Source organism: Acinonyx jubatus, chromosome B1, assembly GCF_027475565.1.
Source record: "Acinonyx jubatus isolate Ajub_Pintada_27869175 chromosome B1, VMU_Ajub_asm_v1.0, whole genome shotgun sequence".
NCBI classification, from domain to species: domain Eukaryota; kingdom Metazoa; phylum Chordata; class Mammalia; order Carnivora; family Felidae; genus Acinonyx; species Acinonyx jubatus.
The window spans coordinates 142,386,443-142,405,245 of NC_069382.1; the positions used below are offsets into that span (position 1 = coordinate 142,386,443).

The window sequence follows — 18,803 nt, forward strand, 5'->3', positions numbered from 1 at the left end:
AGAGCACGGAGAGAAAAGGTAACCCTCAGGTTTCAAAGGTGAAATACTATGCATACACAAGAGATCTATGGTAAAAGAAGGGAAAATGTAGATTAAAAGCTGCTTTAAAAGCACTCCAAGGGGCGCCTGGGTGGCGCAGTCGGTTAAGCGTCCGACTTCAGCCAGGTCACTATCTCGCAGTCCGTGAGTTCGAGCCCCGCGTCAGGCTCTGGGCTGATGGCTCAGAGCCTGGAGCCTGTTTCCGATTCTGTGTCTCCCTCTCTCTCTGCCCCTCCCCCGTTCATGCTCTGTCTCTCTCTGTCCCAAAAATAAAATAAAAAACGTTGAAAAAAAAAATAAATAAATAAAAAAGCACTCCAAGGTTTTACTTCCACATCTAGTAGTTTCTTAGAAAATGGTACTATATAATTCTAGACCCCTGTTTGTCCTCATATTTTGACTACGGGGTTGGAAGTTTGAGGAATAATTCTGACCAGATAGAGTCCCAAATTATAGACTCCCTTTTGTTGTAGGAGGGATTTCCTGTCAAGTAGAGATGCTTTGAAAAATGCAAAGTAAGCCTCCAGCTGCTTGGGGCACAATTCACAATTGTTTACAGTGTCATACTTCCCTACTTCAACAATGTTGAGCTACTTTTGAGTACAAAAGACCTTTTGCAATTTTTCTTCTTTGCCTTTGATCCACTCCTTCTCACCTGGAAAGAGCCCCTTCTTCTCCCTCTGCCCCCTCTCCACCTTATATACGCACACTTAGGTGAAATTCATTCATCTTTTCAGACTCATCTCAAAAGGGTTCTAGAACTGGCACCTTCGCTCTTGCTTATTTGAAAACTCTTAGAGTCATAATTGATTCTTCTCTTTCTTTTATATCTAATCATTCAGCCCATCATTCCGACCCTTCCTTTAAATTATATCTACCATCTAACCACCTGTTAACACTTTCACCCATTACCACGCTGGTCCACACCCCATCTTGGATAATTTCTTTCTTGGATAATTACAATAGCCTCTTAACAGGTATCCTATTTATATCCCAGCCTCTCTAAGGTCTACTTGATATTCAGTAGCCTTGCTACTTTACTTTACTTTACTGTAAAATCCAAATTCCTTTCCATGGCCTCTAAGGACCTACATGATATGGCATCCCTGCTGCTACCGCTTGGACTTTATTCCCCCCGATTCGTCCCCTTATTTACTCTGTTCCAGTTACAATGGTCTTATGGCAGCTCATGAAAGCCATTAGGCATGCTGATCCTCTAAATCTTCACACTTTCTGCTCTGCGTGGGGGGATATTCCTCTCCCATAAATCCACAGCTCCCTCCCTCACTTTGTTCAGGTTGGCAGCAAGTCTTCCCTGAACACCCTCTTTAGCGACCTTACTCTATTAATTCTCTAGCCTCCCTTATCTGGTTTTATTTTTGTAACACCAAACACTGCTTAATATATTACATGGATGTGTATGCATTTATTTATTATCTGTCTTCTCCAACCTGATGTAAGCTACCTGCGGGTTAGGACTTTGCCTATTTAGATTATCGTTGCATCTCAAATGCCTGTCACAATGCCTGACATAATATCCCTTCAACCCCTACTGCATCCCAGCCTCAGCCCTGCTCTGGCTTCCAGGAATTCCTGAGAGGGCCATGGGTGGCTCCTTCCCTTCTCACTGTGCTCGTCAGTGCTATTTGCAAAGGGCTCTTGTGAGGGGCCAGAGAAGCCCCTCAGACTGCACAGTGCTGGGAATCATGGGACGAGAACAAAAAATCATTGGCAGGAAATGAGCTCAGCTGTTGGGACCCCTGCAAGGCTGGGGTGTACCATTCTTGATGTAGTTTAAGAAAAGAGCAGGTTGTAAGATGGACAGATGAACCCGCCCAAGATCTGGGCCTTCTCCTTTTCCTTAATGTCCAGGGCAAGTCAGGTTAGGAGCTCCCTTTCCCTCCCTCCCTAGGATCATCCTCTCCCCATCCACACATTTCTCCCAAAGTTTGAGCACGGACTCTCATGAAAATTGTTCCCTCCAGTAGTTCAATGAGCTGGTGTTGGTCCTGTGTCATCCCTCTACTGCCTACAGGGTGGGATAATCTAGCTCCAGGAGGACACTTGGCCACACTGCTCTGCCAGCCTATCCATGGGAGGGTGCACACAGAACCCCAAGGGAGGCTCCAAAGAGCAAGCAGGGCACTGAGGAGCAGACAGCAAACAAGTAACACTGGGAGGGGAAGGCCCTACCCATGCCCTAGTCCCCACTGTGTCCCAGCCTGAACTTAAGATCCCCCGCACTGTCGTTTTTTTTTTTAATTTTTAAAATTGAGATATCATTTATATAAAACATTGTGTAAGTTTAAAATGTACAACAGATTAATTCGATACATTTATATACTGCAATATGATTACCATCATAGCTTTATTTAATACCTGTGTCACACCACATAATTATCATTTCTTTTTTGTGGAAAAATACTTAAGATCTAGTATTGTAGCAATTTTGAAGTATATAATATAGTATTGTTGACTAGATTCACTATGATGTGCGTGAGTTCCAGAACTTATTCATTTTCTAGTTGCAAGTTTGTACCCTTTAACAGCATCTTCCCAGCTTCCCCCCACCCCCTCCCCCAGCCCCTGGTAACTACCATTCTACTCTGTTTCTACAAATTTGGCTTTTTCAGATTCCACGTATAAGTAATACCACACAGCATTTGTCTTTGTCTGACTTATCTCAATAAGCATAATACCCTCAAGGTCCATCCATGTCGTCACAAATGGCAGGATTTCCCTCTTGCTCATGGCTGAAAATATTCAATTGAATATATATATGCCACATCTTCTTTACCCTTTCATCTACTGATTCACACTTTTGTTTCCATATCTTGGCTATTGTGAATAATGCTGCAACAAACATGATTACATAGATCTCTTTTTGATATCTTGTTCTCATTTCCTTTGGATACCCAGAAGTGGGATTGCTGGATCATAAAATCAACATGCAGAGGGGCACCTGGGTGGTTCAGTTGGTTAAGCCTCTGACTTTGGCTCAGGTTATGATCTCATGGTTCATGAGTTCAAGTCCTACATTGGGCTCTCTGCTGTCAGCACAGAGCCTGCTTCGGATCCTCCGTCTCTCTGTTTCTCTGCTCCTCCCCCCCTTGTGCACGTGCATGCTCTCTCTCTCTCTCTTTCTCAAAAATAAAAATAAAACATTAAAAACAATTAAAAGAAATAACATCAACATAAAGAAATTGGTGTTATTTCTATACACTAACAGTGAAATATATGAAAAATAAATAAAGAAAACGATCCCATTTGCAACAGCATCAAAAGCAATAAAATACTTAGGAATAAATTTAACTCAGGAAATGAAGAATCTTTACAATGGAAATTACATGACTTTGAAGAAGAAAACTGAAGAGGACACACGCAAAAAATGGAAAGATATCCCATGTTCATGGACTGGGAGAATTAATAGTGTTAAATTATCCATATTACCCAAAGCCATTTATAGATTCAGTGGCATTTGTCACAGAAATGGAAAAAAAAAATGTATGAGATCACTAAAGACATTGAATAGTCAATAGCAATACTGAGAAAAAAGAACAAAGCTAGAAGCATCACACTTCCTGATTTCAAACTATACCAGAAAGCTAGAGTAATTAAGACATTATGGTACTGACATAAAAACAGACACATAGAACCAATGGAACCAAGTAGAAAGCATAGAAATAAACCCCTGAATGCAAGGTCAACCATTATTTGACAAGGGAGCCAAGAACACTTAGTGGGGAAAGGATACTTTGTTCAGCAAATAGTGTTGGGAGAACTAACTACATGTAGAAAAATGAGATTGAACCCATATCCAATACTACTTATAAAAATTAAGTCCAAATTAATGAACTTAAATATAAAAACCAACACTATAAAATTTCTAGAAGAAAACATAGGGGAAAAGTTCCTTGATATTGGTCTTAGGAATGATTTTTTTTTGGATATGACACCAAAAGCAAAGAAAACAAAAGCAAAAATCAACAAGCAGGACTACTTCAAGCAAAAAAGGCATCTGCACAGTAAAAGAAACAGTCAACAAAATGAGAAGGCAACGTACAGAATAGGAGAAAATATTTGTAAATCATATATCACATAAGGGGTTATTACCCCCAAATACCTTATCAAAAATACTTGAGGAATTCAAACAACTCATTACAAAAAACAAACAATCCAATTAAAAAATGGACAGAGGACATAAAAAAAAATTTTTCCAAAGAACCCATCCAAATGACCAACCAGTACATGGAAAGATGCTCAACATCACTACTTATCAGCGAAAATACCGGGCTGGGCATACATACAAAAACTTTAGTACTCGAACCAGGAGACATGCAGAGTCTATGTGGGCCCTGAGCCCAGGAACAGCAGATGGGACTTTCTAATAGGCTTTCCCCTAGTTCCTGCAGGTTTCACTAGAGCTTACTTAAAGTACCACTGCCCTCACTACTGGAGTCTCTCTGGGATGTGCCTGGCCAAGGCCCTTGGTCTCTAGCTGAGCCCCACAGCAGCAGCAATAGCTCCATTTCTTAGGGTTGGGGACCCTGGGTCCACTGCAGATTCCCACCCTGAGGCCTTCAGCCCTACCTCTCGTTCAAACGACCCAATTTAGTCAAGGCTGGCCTGTCTCTGCTATTACCCTATCTATCTGGGATCTTAGTATCACCCGCTCTGACCTACCCTGGGACACTTTGGGAACCCTTGCTCAAGAAGCAGGTCACCTGGGGCCAGTTTGTGCCACAGCAAGACCAGCAGGGGCAGAAGGAATCTCAGGGACCACCTAGCTGGCTCCCTTCTCAGCAGACCCTAAGTAGACCTCATGCTCTCCTGCCATGTCTCACTTTGTGGGTTTCTCTTTCTTTTCTGGTCATAGCAGGTGGTAACTTGCATGTCTTTCCTATTCAGGATGAGTTGCAGATGGTGGCTGAGTCAAGGCAGGTATCTAGATCTTCTCCCCTAGCTATGTTTCCAAGTCATGAACATATTGTATGACATACATTTCAGTAAAAAAGTATGACTCAAAGAATTTGAAGGGCTATACTGAAAACATCAGTAATGACCAGGAGATCAAAAGTAAGGTCAGTAAAGAGACATGAAAATGGAAACCACAAAGGGACCTGATATAATTTTCAATATTGCATGAAGTTGTCAAAAAGTGTCTTGTCTTTACCGATGATTGAATAATAAAAATGAGTTTAATTAGAACTGAAGACATTTTGGTGAGATTGTACTATCTACACTTTGCAACAAAACAAAACAAAACAACAACAAATATATATATATATATATATATATATATATATATATATATATTTCGAGAGTGCGAGCAAGCAGGGGAGGGGCAGGAGAGGGAGAGAGAGAGTCTTAAGTAGGCTCCACACTTAGTGTATATATTTTATATACAGAGTTCAGAGTTAGTATTGTAAGATCTGACCCAAGACATGACTTCACTGACATTAGGCCTCCACTGACCCCACAGGAAAGAGTTAATACGTGGATCATGTTTTGAAACTGACTAAAAAAGCAATGAGGTATTCACAACTAAAAGAATTCAGGGTAGACTGAATGGTATGTAGATGCTGGATGAGGAAATCTCTCTGTGTCTTTGTCTCTGTCTCTGTCTCTCTTTTGTCAAGAGATTAGTCTTCAAGTTCTTATGCACAGAATGGATCATTATTCATCCAAGTATGACTTCCCATCTAGAGCCTATGGATTCCACATCCTTTTTGCTCCCACATAGAGTAGCCATGTGGCTATATTCAGGTCAATAGAATGCTCGCAGAAGTGATGCATACAACTTTCAGTTCAATTTTCTTAAAGGTAAAGTCACATGCCCTCGTCTCTCTTTTACCTTTCGATGGAGGAAAACATGGATGAGCAGGCGATTCAATTTCAACTGTGTGGATAAGAAGAGGGTTCAGGTGGAACAGTGTTATGGGCTGAATTGTGACTCCCCCAAATTCATATGTTGAAGTCCTAACCATCAGTCCCTCAGAATGTCACCATATTTGGAGATAGGGTCTTTACAGAGGTAATTAAGAGGAGGCCATTAGAGTGGACCCTAATCCAAGACGACTAGTGTCCTTACAGGAAGAGACAATTTGAACACAGACATGTACAGAGGAAAGACAAAGTGAAGACAGGGAGAAGTTGGCCATCTACAAGTCAAGGAGAGAGAAGCCGCAGATGAAATAACCCTGGGGACACTTTGATCTCTGACTTCTAGCCTCCAGATTTGTGAGAAATAAATTTCTGTTTAAGCCACGCAGTGTTTGGAACTTACTTATGGCAGTTTTATCAAACGAACACAAACAGCAAGATGGATGAAAACAGTCTCCCTGAATGAAGAAGGGCTGTCTAACTCCATAGACTTTTGTAGAAGACAGCTAAGCTATCTTGGAGCTCAGGTATTTTGCTATTCCTTTGTTACAGCAGCCTCATCTATCATCTGGTATAATACTGAGAGAGGGGAAAAATAGAAACAACTGATCATTTAACAAAGAGACAGAGTGAGGCAAATTATGATATATTCACTAAACATAACCAGGAACCAGGACTTCTGGGTGGAAAATGGCTGATAAAAATCTAAGGGTATAAGACATATTCCTCAAGCAACATAAAATATGCAGACGCAAAACATCTGGAAGCAACTATAGTTTAAAAAAAATTGCTTGTGTTAGAGTAGGCCCTCTTTTCCATATAATGTGGCTTCTTTACTTTTATAATTTAAATTGGTTTCATCAACACTGTAATGTACCTTTAGACTTAGCTCTGTGATTTCTATGTAGTCCTATACCTGTAGGGCAGCAAAGAGGATCACTCTTGGACATCAGCCCCACCTATTCGGACTCTGAGAAAAGAGCCTACATGTTGTTCCTGCCTCTCTCCTTCCTTTTTCAGCAGTTCTTTCCAGCATCATTCTATTCCCTGTTTTGGTACAGACCAGTGAGTGGAGAGGTGTGGTCAGGAATGGAAGACAGGGAGGAGAGATGGTAAAGAACAAGGAGCAGACAATCCAGTCCCTTTCATTCCATTGCAATCCCTGAAGAATTCATCATAAAACTGAAGCAAAGCTATTAAAAGCTTCAAAAGATTACAGAAACATCTGTGTGGTAGCTAGGAGGTGCAAATGAGGCCTGAGAACTCGCCAATGTGAACCAGGTTAGCCTGAATTAACAGCACGGGAAGTCATTAATTAGATCGTTCAGTTCACCAAATCCATTCAGAGAACTGCTCTCATAAAAGCAGCATAATTATGAGCTTGTCCAAGACTACAGACTACTTTCCAGTCAGAAGAAGCAATTTACAACTCATACCACATAATCTCTTGTTTCCATCTTATGAGGATACAGTCTTATTTGTTAGAAACGTATGAAGTTTCTCTCAAAGCTACTAATAGAAAATGACCAGGGGAAAGTAGATAGGTTCCACTGTTATTATTTTTTTAATCTGTATAGGAAATCTAAATTTTTCAGATAAATTACTTGTTGCATGATTGTTAGCTATTACAAAGAATTCTTAGACATACAAAATAATTTTTATCACAGATGCTTTTTAAAATACTGCTCTTCTTTTACTGCCTTAAATTAGAAGGGAGAGGCATATTCAGGTAATTGAAGGGGAATGGTGGTACCTGTCAGAGGCTGGAAGCAATGATGTACCATCTTGAATTCTATGATCGAGGATCAATTCAAACCAAAATAGCATTTCAATTCAGTAATAACTTTAAGGCCCCATTAACTCCTCAAGGGACCCAGAGAGGAATGGTGCTGAAGAAAGGTCCTAACTTGGATCTATTATCAAGAAAAGCACCAGTGTGGATTCCCTAGGAAAGGTGCTAAGCCAAGCGTACCTGCAACCCTCAACAACATACCTGGGTAGTAATCCTGAGACACTATAATCAAACACAATTGAACAGTCACATAGTAGAGGCGATCACGGCATTGGATCTGAATTTGAACTCTATGACCACTAATTTCCCTAGACATAGAGATAAATATGGGCAGTGCTCACTTTTCACAGTAGCAGAAAAAAAAAAAACATACAAATGACTGTGCAAGCTGAAACAGCGCAGAGCAATTTTAATAATCATTGGAGGATATTACATTTGTTCAGTAACCTTTAAAAATGTTGGTGAAAACATTAAAAATTCTCTCTCTATGGTTTATAAACGTATAGGGAATTGAAAATAGTAAAACATTTATTTAGTATGCCATAATTTATTTAAAACATTAGAAACATTGAGTATTAAAGCCTTTTATTTATTTGTAAAAACTTATCAAGAGTAGTTTGAACAATTTTTGTGTTCTTCTGGTCACATACCATGCAGTATACGGTGAGCATCTTTCCTATGCCTTGGTGAATTTCAGATTCCTTTCCAAATTTGGATCAGCTTCTAACATTTTGTATTTGCATGTTAATGCCATTAAATACATCTGAGAGTTCTTTTATTTATTTTATTTATTTATTTTAAATGTTTAATTATTTTTGAGAGAGAGACAGAGCACGAGCAGGAGAAGGGCAGAGAGAGAAAGAATCTGAAGCAGGCTCCAGGCTCTGAACTGTCAGCACAGAGCCAGACGTGGGGCTTGAACCCACAAACTGTGAGATCATGACTGGAGCCAAGGTCAGACACTTAACCCACTGAGCCATCCGAGCACCGCTCTGAGAGTTCTTTTTATGTGAAGTTTTATGCCAGTGTCACTTCCTCTGGGACACTGTTGTCCTTTTAGCAGCAACTACTTTTCTCATTTACATGGAGAACTTCACCTTTGCTAAGTTCCTCTGGCTCCATGTCCAGAATCTGTCAGCATTATCACTTTTTATGTCTTTGCTGGCAATTCCCTCTGTTTGTGATCTACTTTTATAAAATGTCATGTGGTTTATTAGTGGGAAAAAAGGAGTCAATAGAACTACACACTTCACTGAACTGAGTAAGATGTCCCATGAACAATCACCAATAGACTTAGAAGAAGTGATGTCATTGGCTGCAGATCACTGTGCATATTTGTTATTTGCATAATGATTTGTACATTGAAGAGCTGGCAGAAAAGTTTGCACTGAATGCAGTTACAGGTAATATAGCAAACTAACTGAAATTCGAACCACTCTGTTGCAGGATTGGTGTTATTTAACTAAACCATGGTAACTGATATCTGTGCATATCAGAACCACATAGAGTGAGGGCTGACATACACTGATACTCTTGTCTAGACACTTTTAAAACTTGCTATTGTATATATCCTAGGGGGAACATAAAAGAAATAACTTCATGTCTTAAAAGGAAGTATTGGGGCACCTGGGTGGCTCAGTCGGTTAAGCATCTGACTCTTGGTTTCAGCTTGGGTCATGATCTCATGATTCGTGAGATTGAGCCTCTCTGACAGCACAGAGCCCGCTTGGGGTTCTCTCTCCCTCCCTGTCTCTGTCTCTCTCTCTGTCTCTCTCTCTCACAAACACACACACAAAATAAACTTAAAAAAAAGAAAAATGGAAGTATTAACATAGTTAAATACAGAATAGTGAAGACAAAGCAGGGTAGAAATTCCAAATGCCTGGCTATGAACACACAGTGTCCCATTATGTGTCATCTCTGGGCAAAGATGCCCAGGCTTTGTGTGCCTCTGTAAAATGGGGGATAATAACAATACCTTATACGGCTACCTTATAGGGCTATCATAAGAATTAAATGAATAATTTAGGGGTATAAAAGGCTGAGAATGGTAACCACCTCTCAAACGCCAACTACTATTAGCACTGAATAAAGAATGATTCCAAATGACCTGAGAAGAGGGTTTCCCCATGTAAGAAAGCCTTTCCTACCTTCCTTACTCTCCGCATAATTTTCTACTAGATTTGCCTGCCTCCTCTCTAAGAATATTGGCAATTTTTTGACCAAGGTGGAAGGGAGTTGTTGGAGGAATGGTGGAGGGAGGGACAATTATTTCCCTCTAGGCCACCAGCTCAGGAAGGGCCATTTGACTCTATTCTGGGCTCAGGAGAAGGAGAATGAAGAAAGAAGGAAGCAGAAAACAGAGCAGAGAAAAAAGTGAGAACAGGAAACCCTAGAAGATGAAGGAAGATGTAGTCTGGAGACAACTGTATTTACACCAAAACCAAAACCTGACATTAGCAACAAAAAGAAATATTTAGGATGATTTATGTCTCCTTCCATCAAGAACTATAGTAGAGGGTGATGCAAGCCTCACGCTGTATCTGATACAAAATAGCACTCAGAGGAGAGGCGTCTGATTCAAAACTGAGGCCAAAACATCTAATAATAAAGATTACACGTAGGCATCCATATTTTCTTAGAAAGAAAATAGATACAAATGACTCCTGGTTTCACAAATCACTGAATTTGCAAATATTTAAATATTTCTAATATTTCTCAAATGGGGTCCATGAATGAAATTATTCTTTAAAAATCATTCCTACCAACGGCCACCCTGTTTCCTTTATTCGAGAGCTGAAAATGTCTGCAAGGACAATTTACTTTAACATTTGACTTTGCCTACACCCATTTGTTTATCTTGGCTATACAGTGAGAGGGAAATGTTCACCGATACTCACAAAGCAGCCACACTTTCCTTCTGGCAACCTGCAGCCACAGCTGCCTACAAGTTTTACGGCATAACCCAAGTTGGAGTTCCTCCCTTGCAGCCGAGGGATCATCCCTCACCTCAGGTTAAGTCCCGATGAAGAACCTGAAGAGCAACATGTCAAAACCTATCACTTGCATGTTCCTCCAGGTGGCTGAGTCACGGCCTCACTGGCAAGGTCTTCTTTACCAAGTCCAGGTCTTCCTTAGGGCCCTGGTTCTGTGATCCAGGCGGTGAGCAAGGGTAATATTATCAATAAGATGGGCGTGGCCTTATGACAGAAGCAGAAAAGCCTGACCTACCCAAAGTTTCTGTGTTTCTACATAACCGTTTGGTAGCACTCAGCTGGATGTCCAAGATGCAGCACACACAAGGGCTGGAAGGAGCCACTCCTGTCACTGCTACCATTTAACCCATAACACCACTGATGGCCAGGGAGGCTGCAAAGTTCCTGGGTTACGATGCTAGGTCTAAAACACCTCTCTATCTCCCAGCCCAATGCACTTGCCTGTTTATCTTACGTCTTTGTTTCTCTTTGTCATTTCCCTTTTTTATTTCATTATATACCTAGATATGCATAACTGCAGTTCAGTTTAATAGATTCCGCCAAATGGAATGGTATGCGATCTGAAGTGCATATTCATGTGTGACTAAGCATACGCGCACACCCCCAAAAGCTCATTTTTAGTGTTTTTATAATACCCCACAAGCAAAAAATATTCTTAGCTAAACATAAGAATGCGTGGAAATGCTTTGAGACCAATGAACAATTATACGAGAGAAGGGTCTCAAAAGATGTGTTGCACTGCTGGGTAAGTTTGCTCTACGAGCAGAGTCAAGGTTGTGAACTGCAAACATCTCTACTTTTCTTGCCTCGAGCTGGCTATCACGTTCTGTCTGTGCCATCTGGGTGCACCAGAAGCGTACGGTGATTTTGCAATAAACACGTGGTGACTGTAATGTCACCAAGAAGCAGAATGACAGTGCAAAAATAAAGAGAAAAAACGAGGTCAGGTTTTAAAACGAAATGTATCCTTACCCTTTGAAGTTGAGAAATTCACATAAATTATTGATATCTGATATTACTGATTGAACATGACAAGTGAAATAAAGAAATGAGGTCACTTCCTGAGGAGTTCAGCACGTACATGTAACACGCACATGTACACAGACAGACAGCCGTGGTTACCCGCAGGGATCCCCCTGTTGACCTGAATCTCCATCACTGGCAGGGACCTTGTGAATGACCGCCTAAGAGAGCAGTGTACTGTCGGTACCTTGCTCTTATTCGCCATTCTGTCCCCAGAATGTATTGCTGCACATGTGTCCTCAGGTTTTCCTTCCTTCCTTCCTTCCTTCCTTCCTTCCTTCCTTCCTTCCTTCCTTCGCACCAGGCTCAGATTGCCTACGTGCTACAACCTGCAATCTCACAAACATGGGACCAATACCCTAGAACACTTGGGTGCCTGCATGTTAGGTTTCATTCAATACCATGCTAGGACTTTGGTAAATCATTGCCTGATGACCAGATTCCAAGAGGAAATGTACAATTGGAATTATTTTAAAAATCACATCATCTAGGGGTGCCTGGGTGGCTCAGTCGGTTAAGCATCTGACGTCGGCTCAGGTCATGAACACACGGTCCATGAGTTGGAGCCCCGAGTTGGGCTTGTGCTGACAGCTGAGAGCCTGGAACCTGCTTGGATTCTGTGTCTCCCTCTCTCTCTGCCCCTCCCCCACTCACACTCTGTCTCTCTCAAAAATAAACATTAAAAATTTTTTTAAAAAATCATGTCATCTATTATTCCTTTTAGTTTGTCTATAAAGACACATCTATGGCTGATAAAGTTCTTGACATGGCCCTGCTTTTTTGGCCAAATGATTAATCTAATATATATGTACATATTAGATTTCTAATATGAAAATACCTCCATTTACTAAATTTATATCTTATTGGACAACTAAGGATTCCTAGATTATACTGAAAATCTGAATGCATCCAAGTATCTGACAAAGATATGGAAGTAAAATTGGATTAGGGGTCAGGTATCTAAAACTATCTGTGTAGGGGCTCAGTAGAGATAAGGCATTGAGTTACAACTGTTTTTTGTTACTACATATTTGCTGCCTTATCCCCTTCAATGGCCATAGAAATGTTATCCTAGTTCCTCTTCCTCATCCTCTTTAAAATACAAGTGAGGAATGTTGACTTGAATTATCCAGGTAACTCTCCAGATCTGAAATATAGTTAGGATTAGCAAACACACCCCAAGGCTTTAAAAGTGTATGGCTGAAATTGTGGAAAAAGCCTAAATGTCCATCAACTGATGAATGGATAAAGAAATTGTGGTTTATATACACAATGGAGTACTACGTGGCAATGAGAAAGAATGAAATATGGCCTTTTGTAGCAACGTGGACGGAACTGGAGAGTGTGATGCTAAGTGAAATAAGCCATACAGAGAAAGACAGATACCATATGGTTTCACTCTTATGTGGATCCTGAGAAACTTAACAGAAACCCATGGGGGAGGGGAAGGAAAAAAAAGAAAAAAAGAGGTTAGAGTGGGAGAGAGCCAAAGCATAAGAGACTCTTAAAAACTGAGAACAAACTGAGGGCTGATGGGGGGTGGGAGGGAGGGGAGGGTAGGTGATGGGCATTGAAGAGGGCATCTTTTGGGGTGAGCGCTGGGTGTTGTATGGAAACTAATTTGACAATAAATTTCATATAATAAAAAAAATAAAAAATAAATAAAATGCGCCTAAAAAAAAAAAAAAGAGTGAATGGCTGAATATATAGCATGGATAGCAAAGTATAGAGACACTCCAAAAAAAGTAAAAATAATGTCTGGTACAGAAGGCCAGCTGCATTCTTTCACTAAAAACCTGCAAAACCTGTAGTATAAGGAACTTAATCTTTTTTTTTTAATGTTTATTTATTTTTGAGAGAGAGACAGAGCATGAGTGGGTGAGGGACAGAGAGAGAGGGAGCACAGAATCTGAAGTGGGCTCCAGGCTCCAAGCTGTCAGCACAGAAGCCAACATGGGGCTCAAACCTGCAAACTGAACCGTGAGATGGTGACCTGAGCAGAAGTCTGATGCTTAACCGAATGAGCCACCCAAGTGCCCCTAATATAAAACTAAATATTAATGGTGTAATTGTATTTTCCTCCCAAGAAGTGAGAGAAGGAAAGAAGGAAGACGGGAAGAAAGACAGGCAGGGAGGATAGGAAGGAGGGAGGGAAGAGGGAGGGAAAAAGGGAGGGAAGGAAGGAGGAAGATAGGAAGGAAGGAAGGAAGGAAGGAAGGAAGGAAGGAAGGAAGGTAGGAAGGAAGGCAGGAAGGCAGGAAGGCAGGAAGGCAGGAAGGCAGGAAGGCAGGAAGGCAGGAAGGCAGGAAGGAAGGAAGGAAGGAAGGAAGGAAGGAAGAAAATATGGAAGTGACTAAACTTTTGCCTCAGAGGAAAGAGGTGTAATGATTATCGACTTAATAATGCTTGCATCAAATACAAAGTTTCTCTTTCTACCATAAAAACATGCAAAGTAGAATCTTTCATTTTCTTCACTTATCAAAAGAGGTAGTTTATTACCTTCAAAGTCCACATCTCCAACCAGTTTTGTCTTTCCTGTCACTGGGTCGTGGACATAGTTGATACCCACGTCAATTACAGCAGCACCTTCTTTAACCATATCAGATGTGATCAACTTAGGAATACCTGAAAGCAAAACACAGTTGTAAAACACTCTGGATAATATTTAAACTTTGTCCTTGAGCATACCAAAGGTTTATACAGCTAATGTTTTGTTGTCATGGCTTTAAAAAAATATACAACAGACACTGTTTCTAGGAAGAGACCAACGGCACTTGATCATTTCCGATGAAGCAGAAGAATAAAGGCAGCACATGGGGGCTTCTGTGCTTAAAATCCTACCTGGATTTACCCTTTCACCTCAGAGATTGCTATCAGATTTCTCCAGATGGATATCCACTAGAGTCGCATCCTTGTATATTTCACATACTATAAATAGCATAGGGACATCATGGCTATGAAACAGGCTCCTGTTGAGGTTGGGTGGAATGAAAACTACTTGGAAATTGGAGGTAGAGACAAAGAAGGGTGAGGTGGGGTGGGGGTGGGTTGGATAAAAAGAAAAAAATGAAGTGAAAATAATTTAAATGCTCAGGGTGGTGGTAAACTTTAAAGTGCCACACACATAGTGGTATCCTATCAACTCCAAACATGAAGTGTTATTTTGAGCTTTCTTCTTATTTTTTCTTTGCTTCTTTGATTCATTATGTCTGTATATGACTTGGAAAGGTATAAGATATACTAAACTCTACTATTTCTCCATTGCAGTTGGAAAGATCGCTCTACAGAGAGCTTACATCACCATGCATTTTCTATAATTATTTTCAAACTTTATTTCAAGTACAACAGCACCAGCTAACAATGGTTAATGTTCCAGTTATTTTTGTTAATAATTAAAAACCATTCCTAAGCTTAGCGGCTTAAAATATTTTATTATTACATTTCGTGGTTCTGTGGGATGACTGAGCTCAGCTGGATGGATCTTCACTGGAGTCTTTCACATAGTTGAACTCAGACAGTGGCTGAGGCTGGAGTCACCTCAAAATGTGACTAGGCTGGTTGTCCAAGATGGCTCACTCACATGGCTACAGTTGTTGCTCATAGTTGGCAGAGCTCAGTTGGGGCTGTCAACTGGGGCATACAGGCATGGACTCTCCTGTGGCTTGGGCTTCCCACAGCCTAGCGTCTGGCTTCCAAGAGTGAGTGCTCCAAGAGACAGGAAGCAGAAGTTGCCGGTCACTTAAGCCTAGAACCTGGGAGCTGGCACAATATCATTTCTGTCATATTCTATCAGTCAAGCAGTGACAGAATCTAGTTAGATTTAAGAGGACAGACAGAAACTCCATTTCTCAGTGGGAGGAAAATCAAAGATTTTGTGGCCATCTTTAGTCTATCACAATGCTTCTGGTGGACACCGTGTCTTGCAGGTGATTTACTCATTTTCACATTCTACATCCTTTGCATGAAAAGGACTCAATGTTGTGTGGTCAGAGGCTTTCTTCTACCTAAATTATCCACTTATGCATTCCAGATGGCATATGATTTTTAGTACAATTAAGATTTTAATGGCTATAAAGAAGCAGTCAGTGCTAAAATAGATGTAGCTACCTGATACATTCCTTAGTCACATAATAATATAACCAATGAGGCATCAATGTTTGAGATATGTTTTTTTCTCATGCTTTCCTACCCTAGCCCATAGAACTTCTTTTTATCAGTTCTAGCATAGATATTGAGTATTGTTCTAAAGATAGTAATAAAATCCCATTTTTTTCTTGGAATCCAATAGAAAAAGAAAACCTAGCCTTTTGGCTCCCTGAGCAGTGCCATGGCAATCTGAAGAACAAGCACCTTAAGAAAGGCAGCATAAAGGGAGCCAAGAAGAAAGTGATTGATCCATTTTATAAGAAAGATGGGTATAATGTGAAAGCGCCAGCTGTGTTCAATATAAAAAATATTGGAAAAACACTAGTTATAAGAACTCAAAGAACCAAAATAGGATCTGATGGCCTCAATGGTCATGTTTTTGAAGTGAGCCTTGCTGGTCTGCAGAATGATGAAACTGGATTTAGAAAATTCAATCTAATTACTGAGGATTTTAGGGCCCAAACTGCCTGACTAATTTCCATAGCATGGATCTTACCCGTGACAAAATGTATTCCATGGTTAAAAAAAACAAACAAAAAAAAAAAAAGGCAGACCATGATTGAAGCCCATGTTGATGTCAAGATTACTGATGGTTATTTGCTTCATCTACTTTGTGTTGGTTTTACTAAAAACTGAGACAAGCAGATTCGGAAGACCTCTTATGCTCAGCACCAACAGGTCCACCAAATTCAGAAAAAGATGACGGAGATCATGACCCGAGAGGTGCAGACAAATGACTTGAAAGAAATGGCCAATAAATTGATTGCAGATAGCATCAGAAAAGACATAGCATCAGAAAAGCCTTATCAGTCTATTTATCCACTCCATGATATCTTTGTCAGAAAAGTCAAAGTGCTGAAGAAGCTCAAGTTTGAATTGGGAAAGCTCATGGAGCTTCATGGGGAAGGCAGTAGTTCTGGCAAAGCTGCTGAGGACGAGACCAGTGCTATATTGAACGAGCTGATGGATATGAGTCTTAAACAGTCCAAGAATCTGTTCAAAATTCAGACATTTAATGGTGACAAAAAGTCTTATGTGTGATGTTTAATTATCGATCATTCTTTTTAAATAATCTAAGCTTGGTGAATTCGATGTTCCAATGTGAACTTCTCTGAGTTGTTGTTTGGATTTTATCCATTGCTCTTAGTTACTAAAGAGCTCTGAAAGGGTAGCGATCTATTTTAAGCTGTAGTGATCCGGATGCAAGTTTTATAGATGGCTAATAAAATCTTTTCTTTTTTTAGAAAAGCCATAAGTTGATTATAGATAGCTGCAGAAAATATTTTTAAGATGAAAATGTTGATGAAATAGTTACTAAAATCCAGCTTTTGAGAAAGATCCAGATTTCTCTCTCGATTGTAATAGTTCATTACATTTGCTCTGAGAATATCAGACTGGCAATAACAAATGCACAATTTTCAAAATAGAGATAAATGTGAGCTTGATTTTAATTGTTAGGAATATTAAAAAATAGAAAAACCTTAAATGTGTGTTTATTTTTTTCTGATGATGACATCACATATGTCCACTGTAGAAAATCTAGAAAAAATCTAAAAGTTTAAGATAAAAATAAAAATCACTATAATCATGCCATTCAAAGATAATAAGTATATTTTTATTGTATTTCTTTCTAGGATTTCAAAATATTTATATATTAGATATAAAATATGATACCTATAACTTTGCTTATATTGTGACTATAAATCCTACCATTTTGCCATTAAAGTTAAATTATGAACATTTTTCCATTTTATCAATTATTTGAAATTTAAAACCTACATGAAATAATTTATCACATGGATTATCATAATAAGTTATGCAGTCCTGAACTCTAATATTTTGCTATCATAATTAAATGTGGTGATGACCACTTATGTTCAAAAAACTACAGATGGTTTCTTAGTTGCAGCATCAAATTTGACAAAGTTTTTCACTGAACCCTTATTTACACGATGGAAAACTGTGGGTTGGATGAAAGCTCCAATTGGTACAATCCTGGATAGTTAAATAACGTATTCCAAAGCTATTGGTCAATGCATCTGTAGGAAGGTCTGCAGAGGTCTTCCATGAAAAGTATTTGTCAGTACCATTTTCCAAATTTTTAATAAAGAACTTGGAAGAACACACTGTCACTGTTATGGTTATTTTATCTTTGTTTTCCTCCAGGTCTATTTTCTGCCTTTCTCTGCTCTCGTCTATGCCAGCGGCAGGGCTAATCCTTAAAGAGGTCTTGTGTGCTACCTATATCTCCTGGAACCCTGTGACAGCCTTGAGGACAAGCTCAAGCTAGCCTACTGGAGGATATAAATCCTGTGGAGGGAAGCTGAGTAATTTCAGCTGAGGCCATCCTACACGAGTCAGACTCTAGCTAACCACCAGCTGAAGGCAGATGCTTGAGCAAGCCCAGTCAAGATCAGAAGAAACAAGCCACGGTCACTGTAACTGACCAGCTGAACCCAAATTCATGGGAAATAAAAAAAAAAAAAAAGTGATTCTTTAAGGTGATTGAATTAGTTTTGTTTTTGTTTTTCTTAACACAGCAATAGCTGCATAGCCCTATATTTGTAAATGAACAAAATTGGATAGAATAGCTAATAGGTGGCCCACTTTGGAATGATGGACTATACAAATTGCAAGAAAAATTTAAAAGGGGACAAATGTATAATTCTGACCAGGTGCTTTACTTGACTAAAAGCTCATTAAAAACTATTAGGCTACTCTAAGACAAACAGTGTCTAGATATAAGGATATAATGTTTTCCTCTATATTTTTAGCAGACTCTCTCTGGAGCCATTGGTTACATCCAGGGGCTGGTCTAGAGAAGGATAATTAGAATGTATCTAGAACTCATGCCATATGGAGCAAGTGCTATCGAACTAGTTGGTTTAATTGCTTACTACCAGTCTGCAACAGGGTAAAAAAGC

The 18,803-nt window shown here is 39.8% G+C and overlaps 1 protein-coding gene and 1 pseudogene across 2 annotated transcripts in view; one reads left to right on the plus strand and one right to left on the minus strand.

Moving 5' to 3' along the window:
* MTHFD2L (methylenetetrahydrofolate dehydrogenase (NADP+ dependent) 2 like) overlaps positions 1 to 18,803 on the minus strand; it is a 143,834-nt gene that overhangs the window by 14,778 nt on the left and 110,253 nt on the right. For both annotated transcript variants that reach the window (XM_027058271.2, XM_027058266.2), the window contains one exon: positions 14,233 to 14,358. In XM_027058271.2, coding sequence (XP_026914072.1) covers positions 14,233 to 14,358 — 126 coding nt within the window. The remainder of the gene's footprint in view (positions 1 to 14,232; positions 14,359 to 18,803) is intronic.
* LOC106981899 (40S ribosomal protein S3a-like) lies at positions 14,684 to 16,895 on the plus strand (annotated as a pseudogene).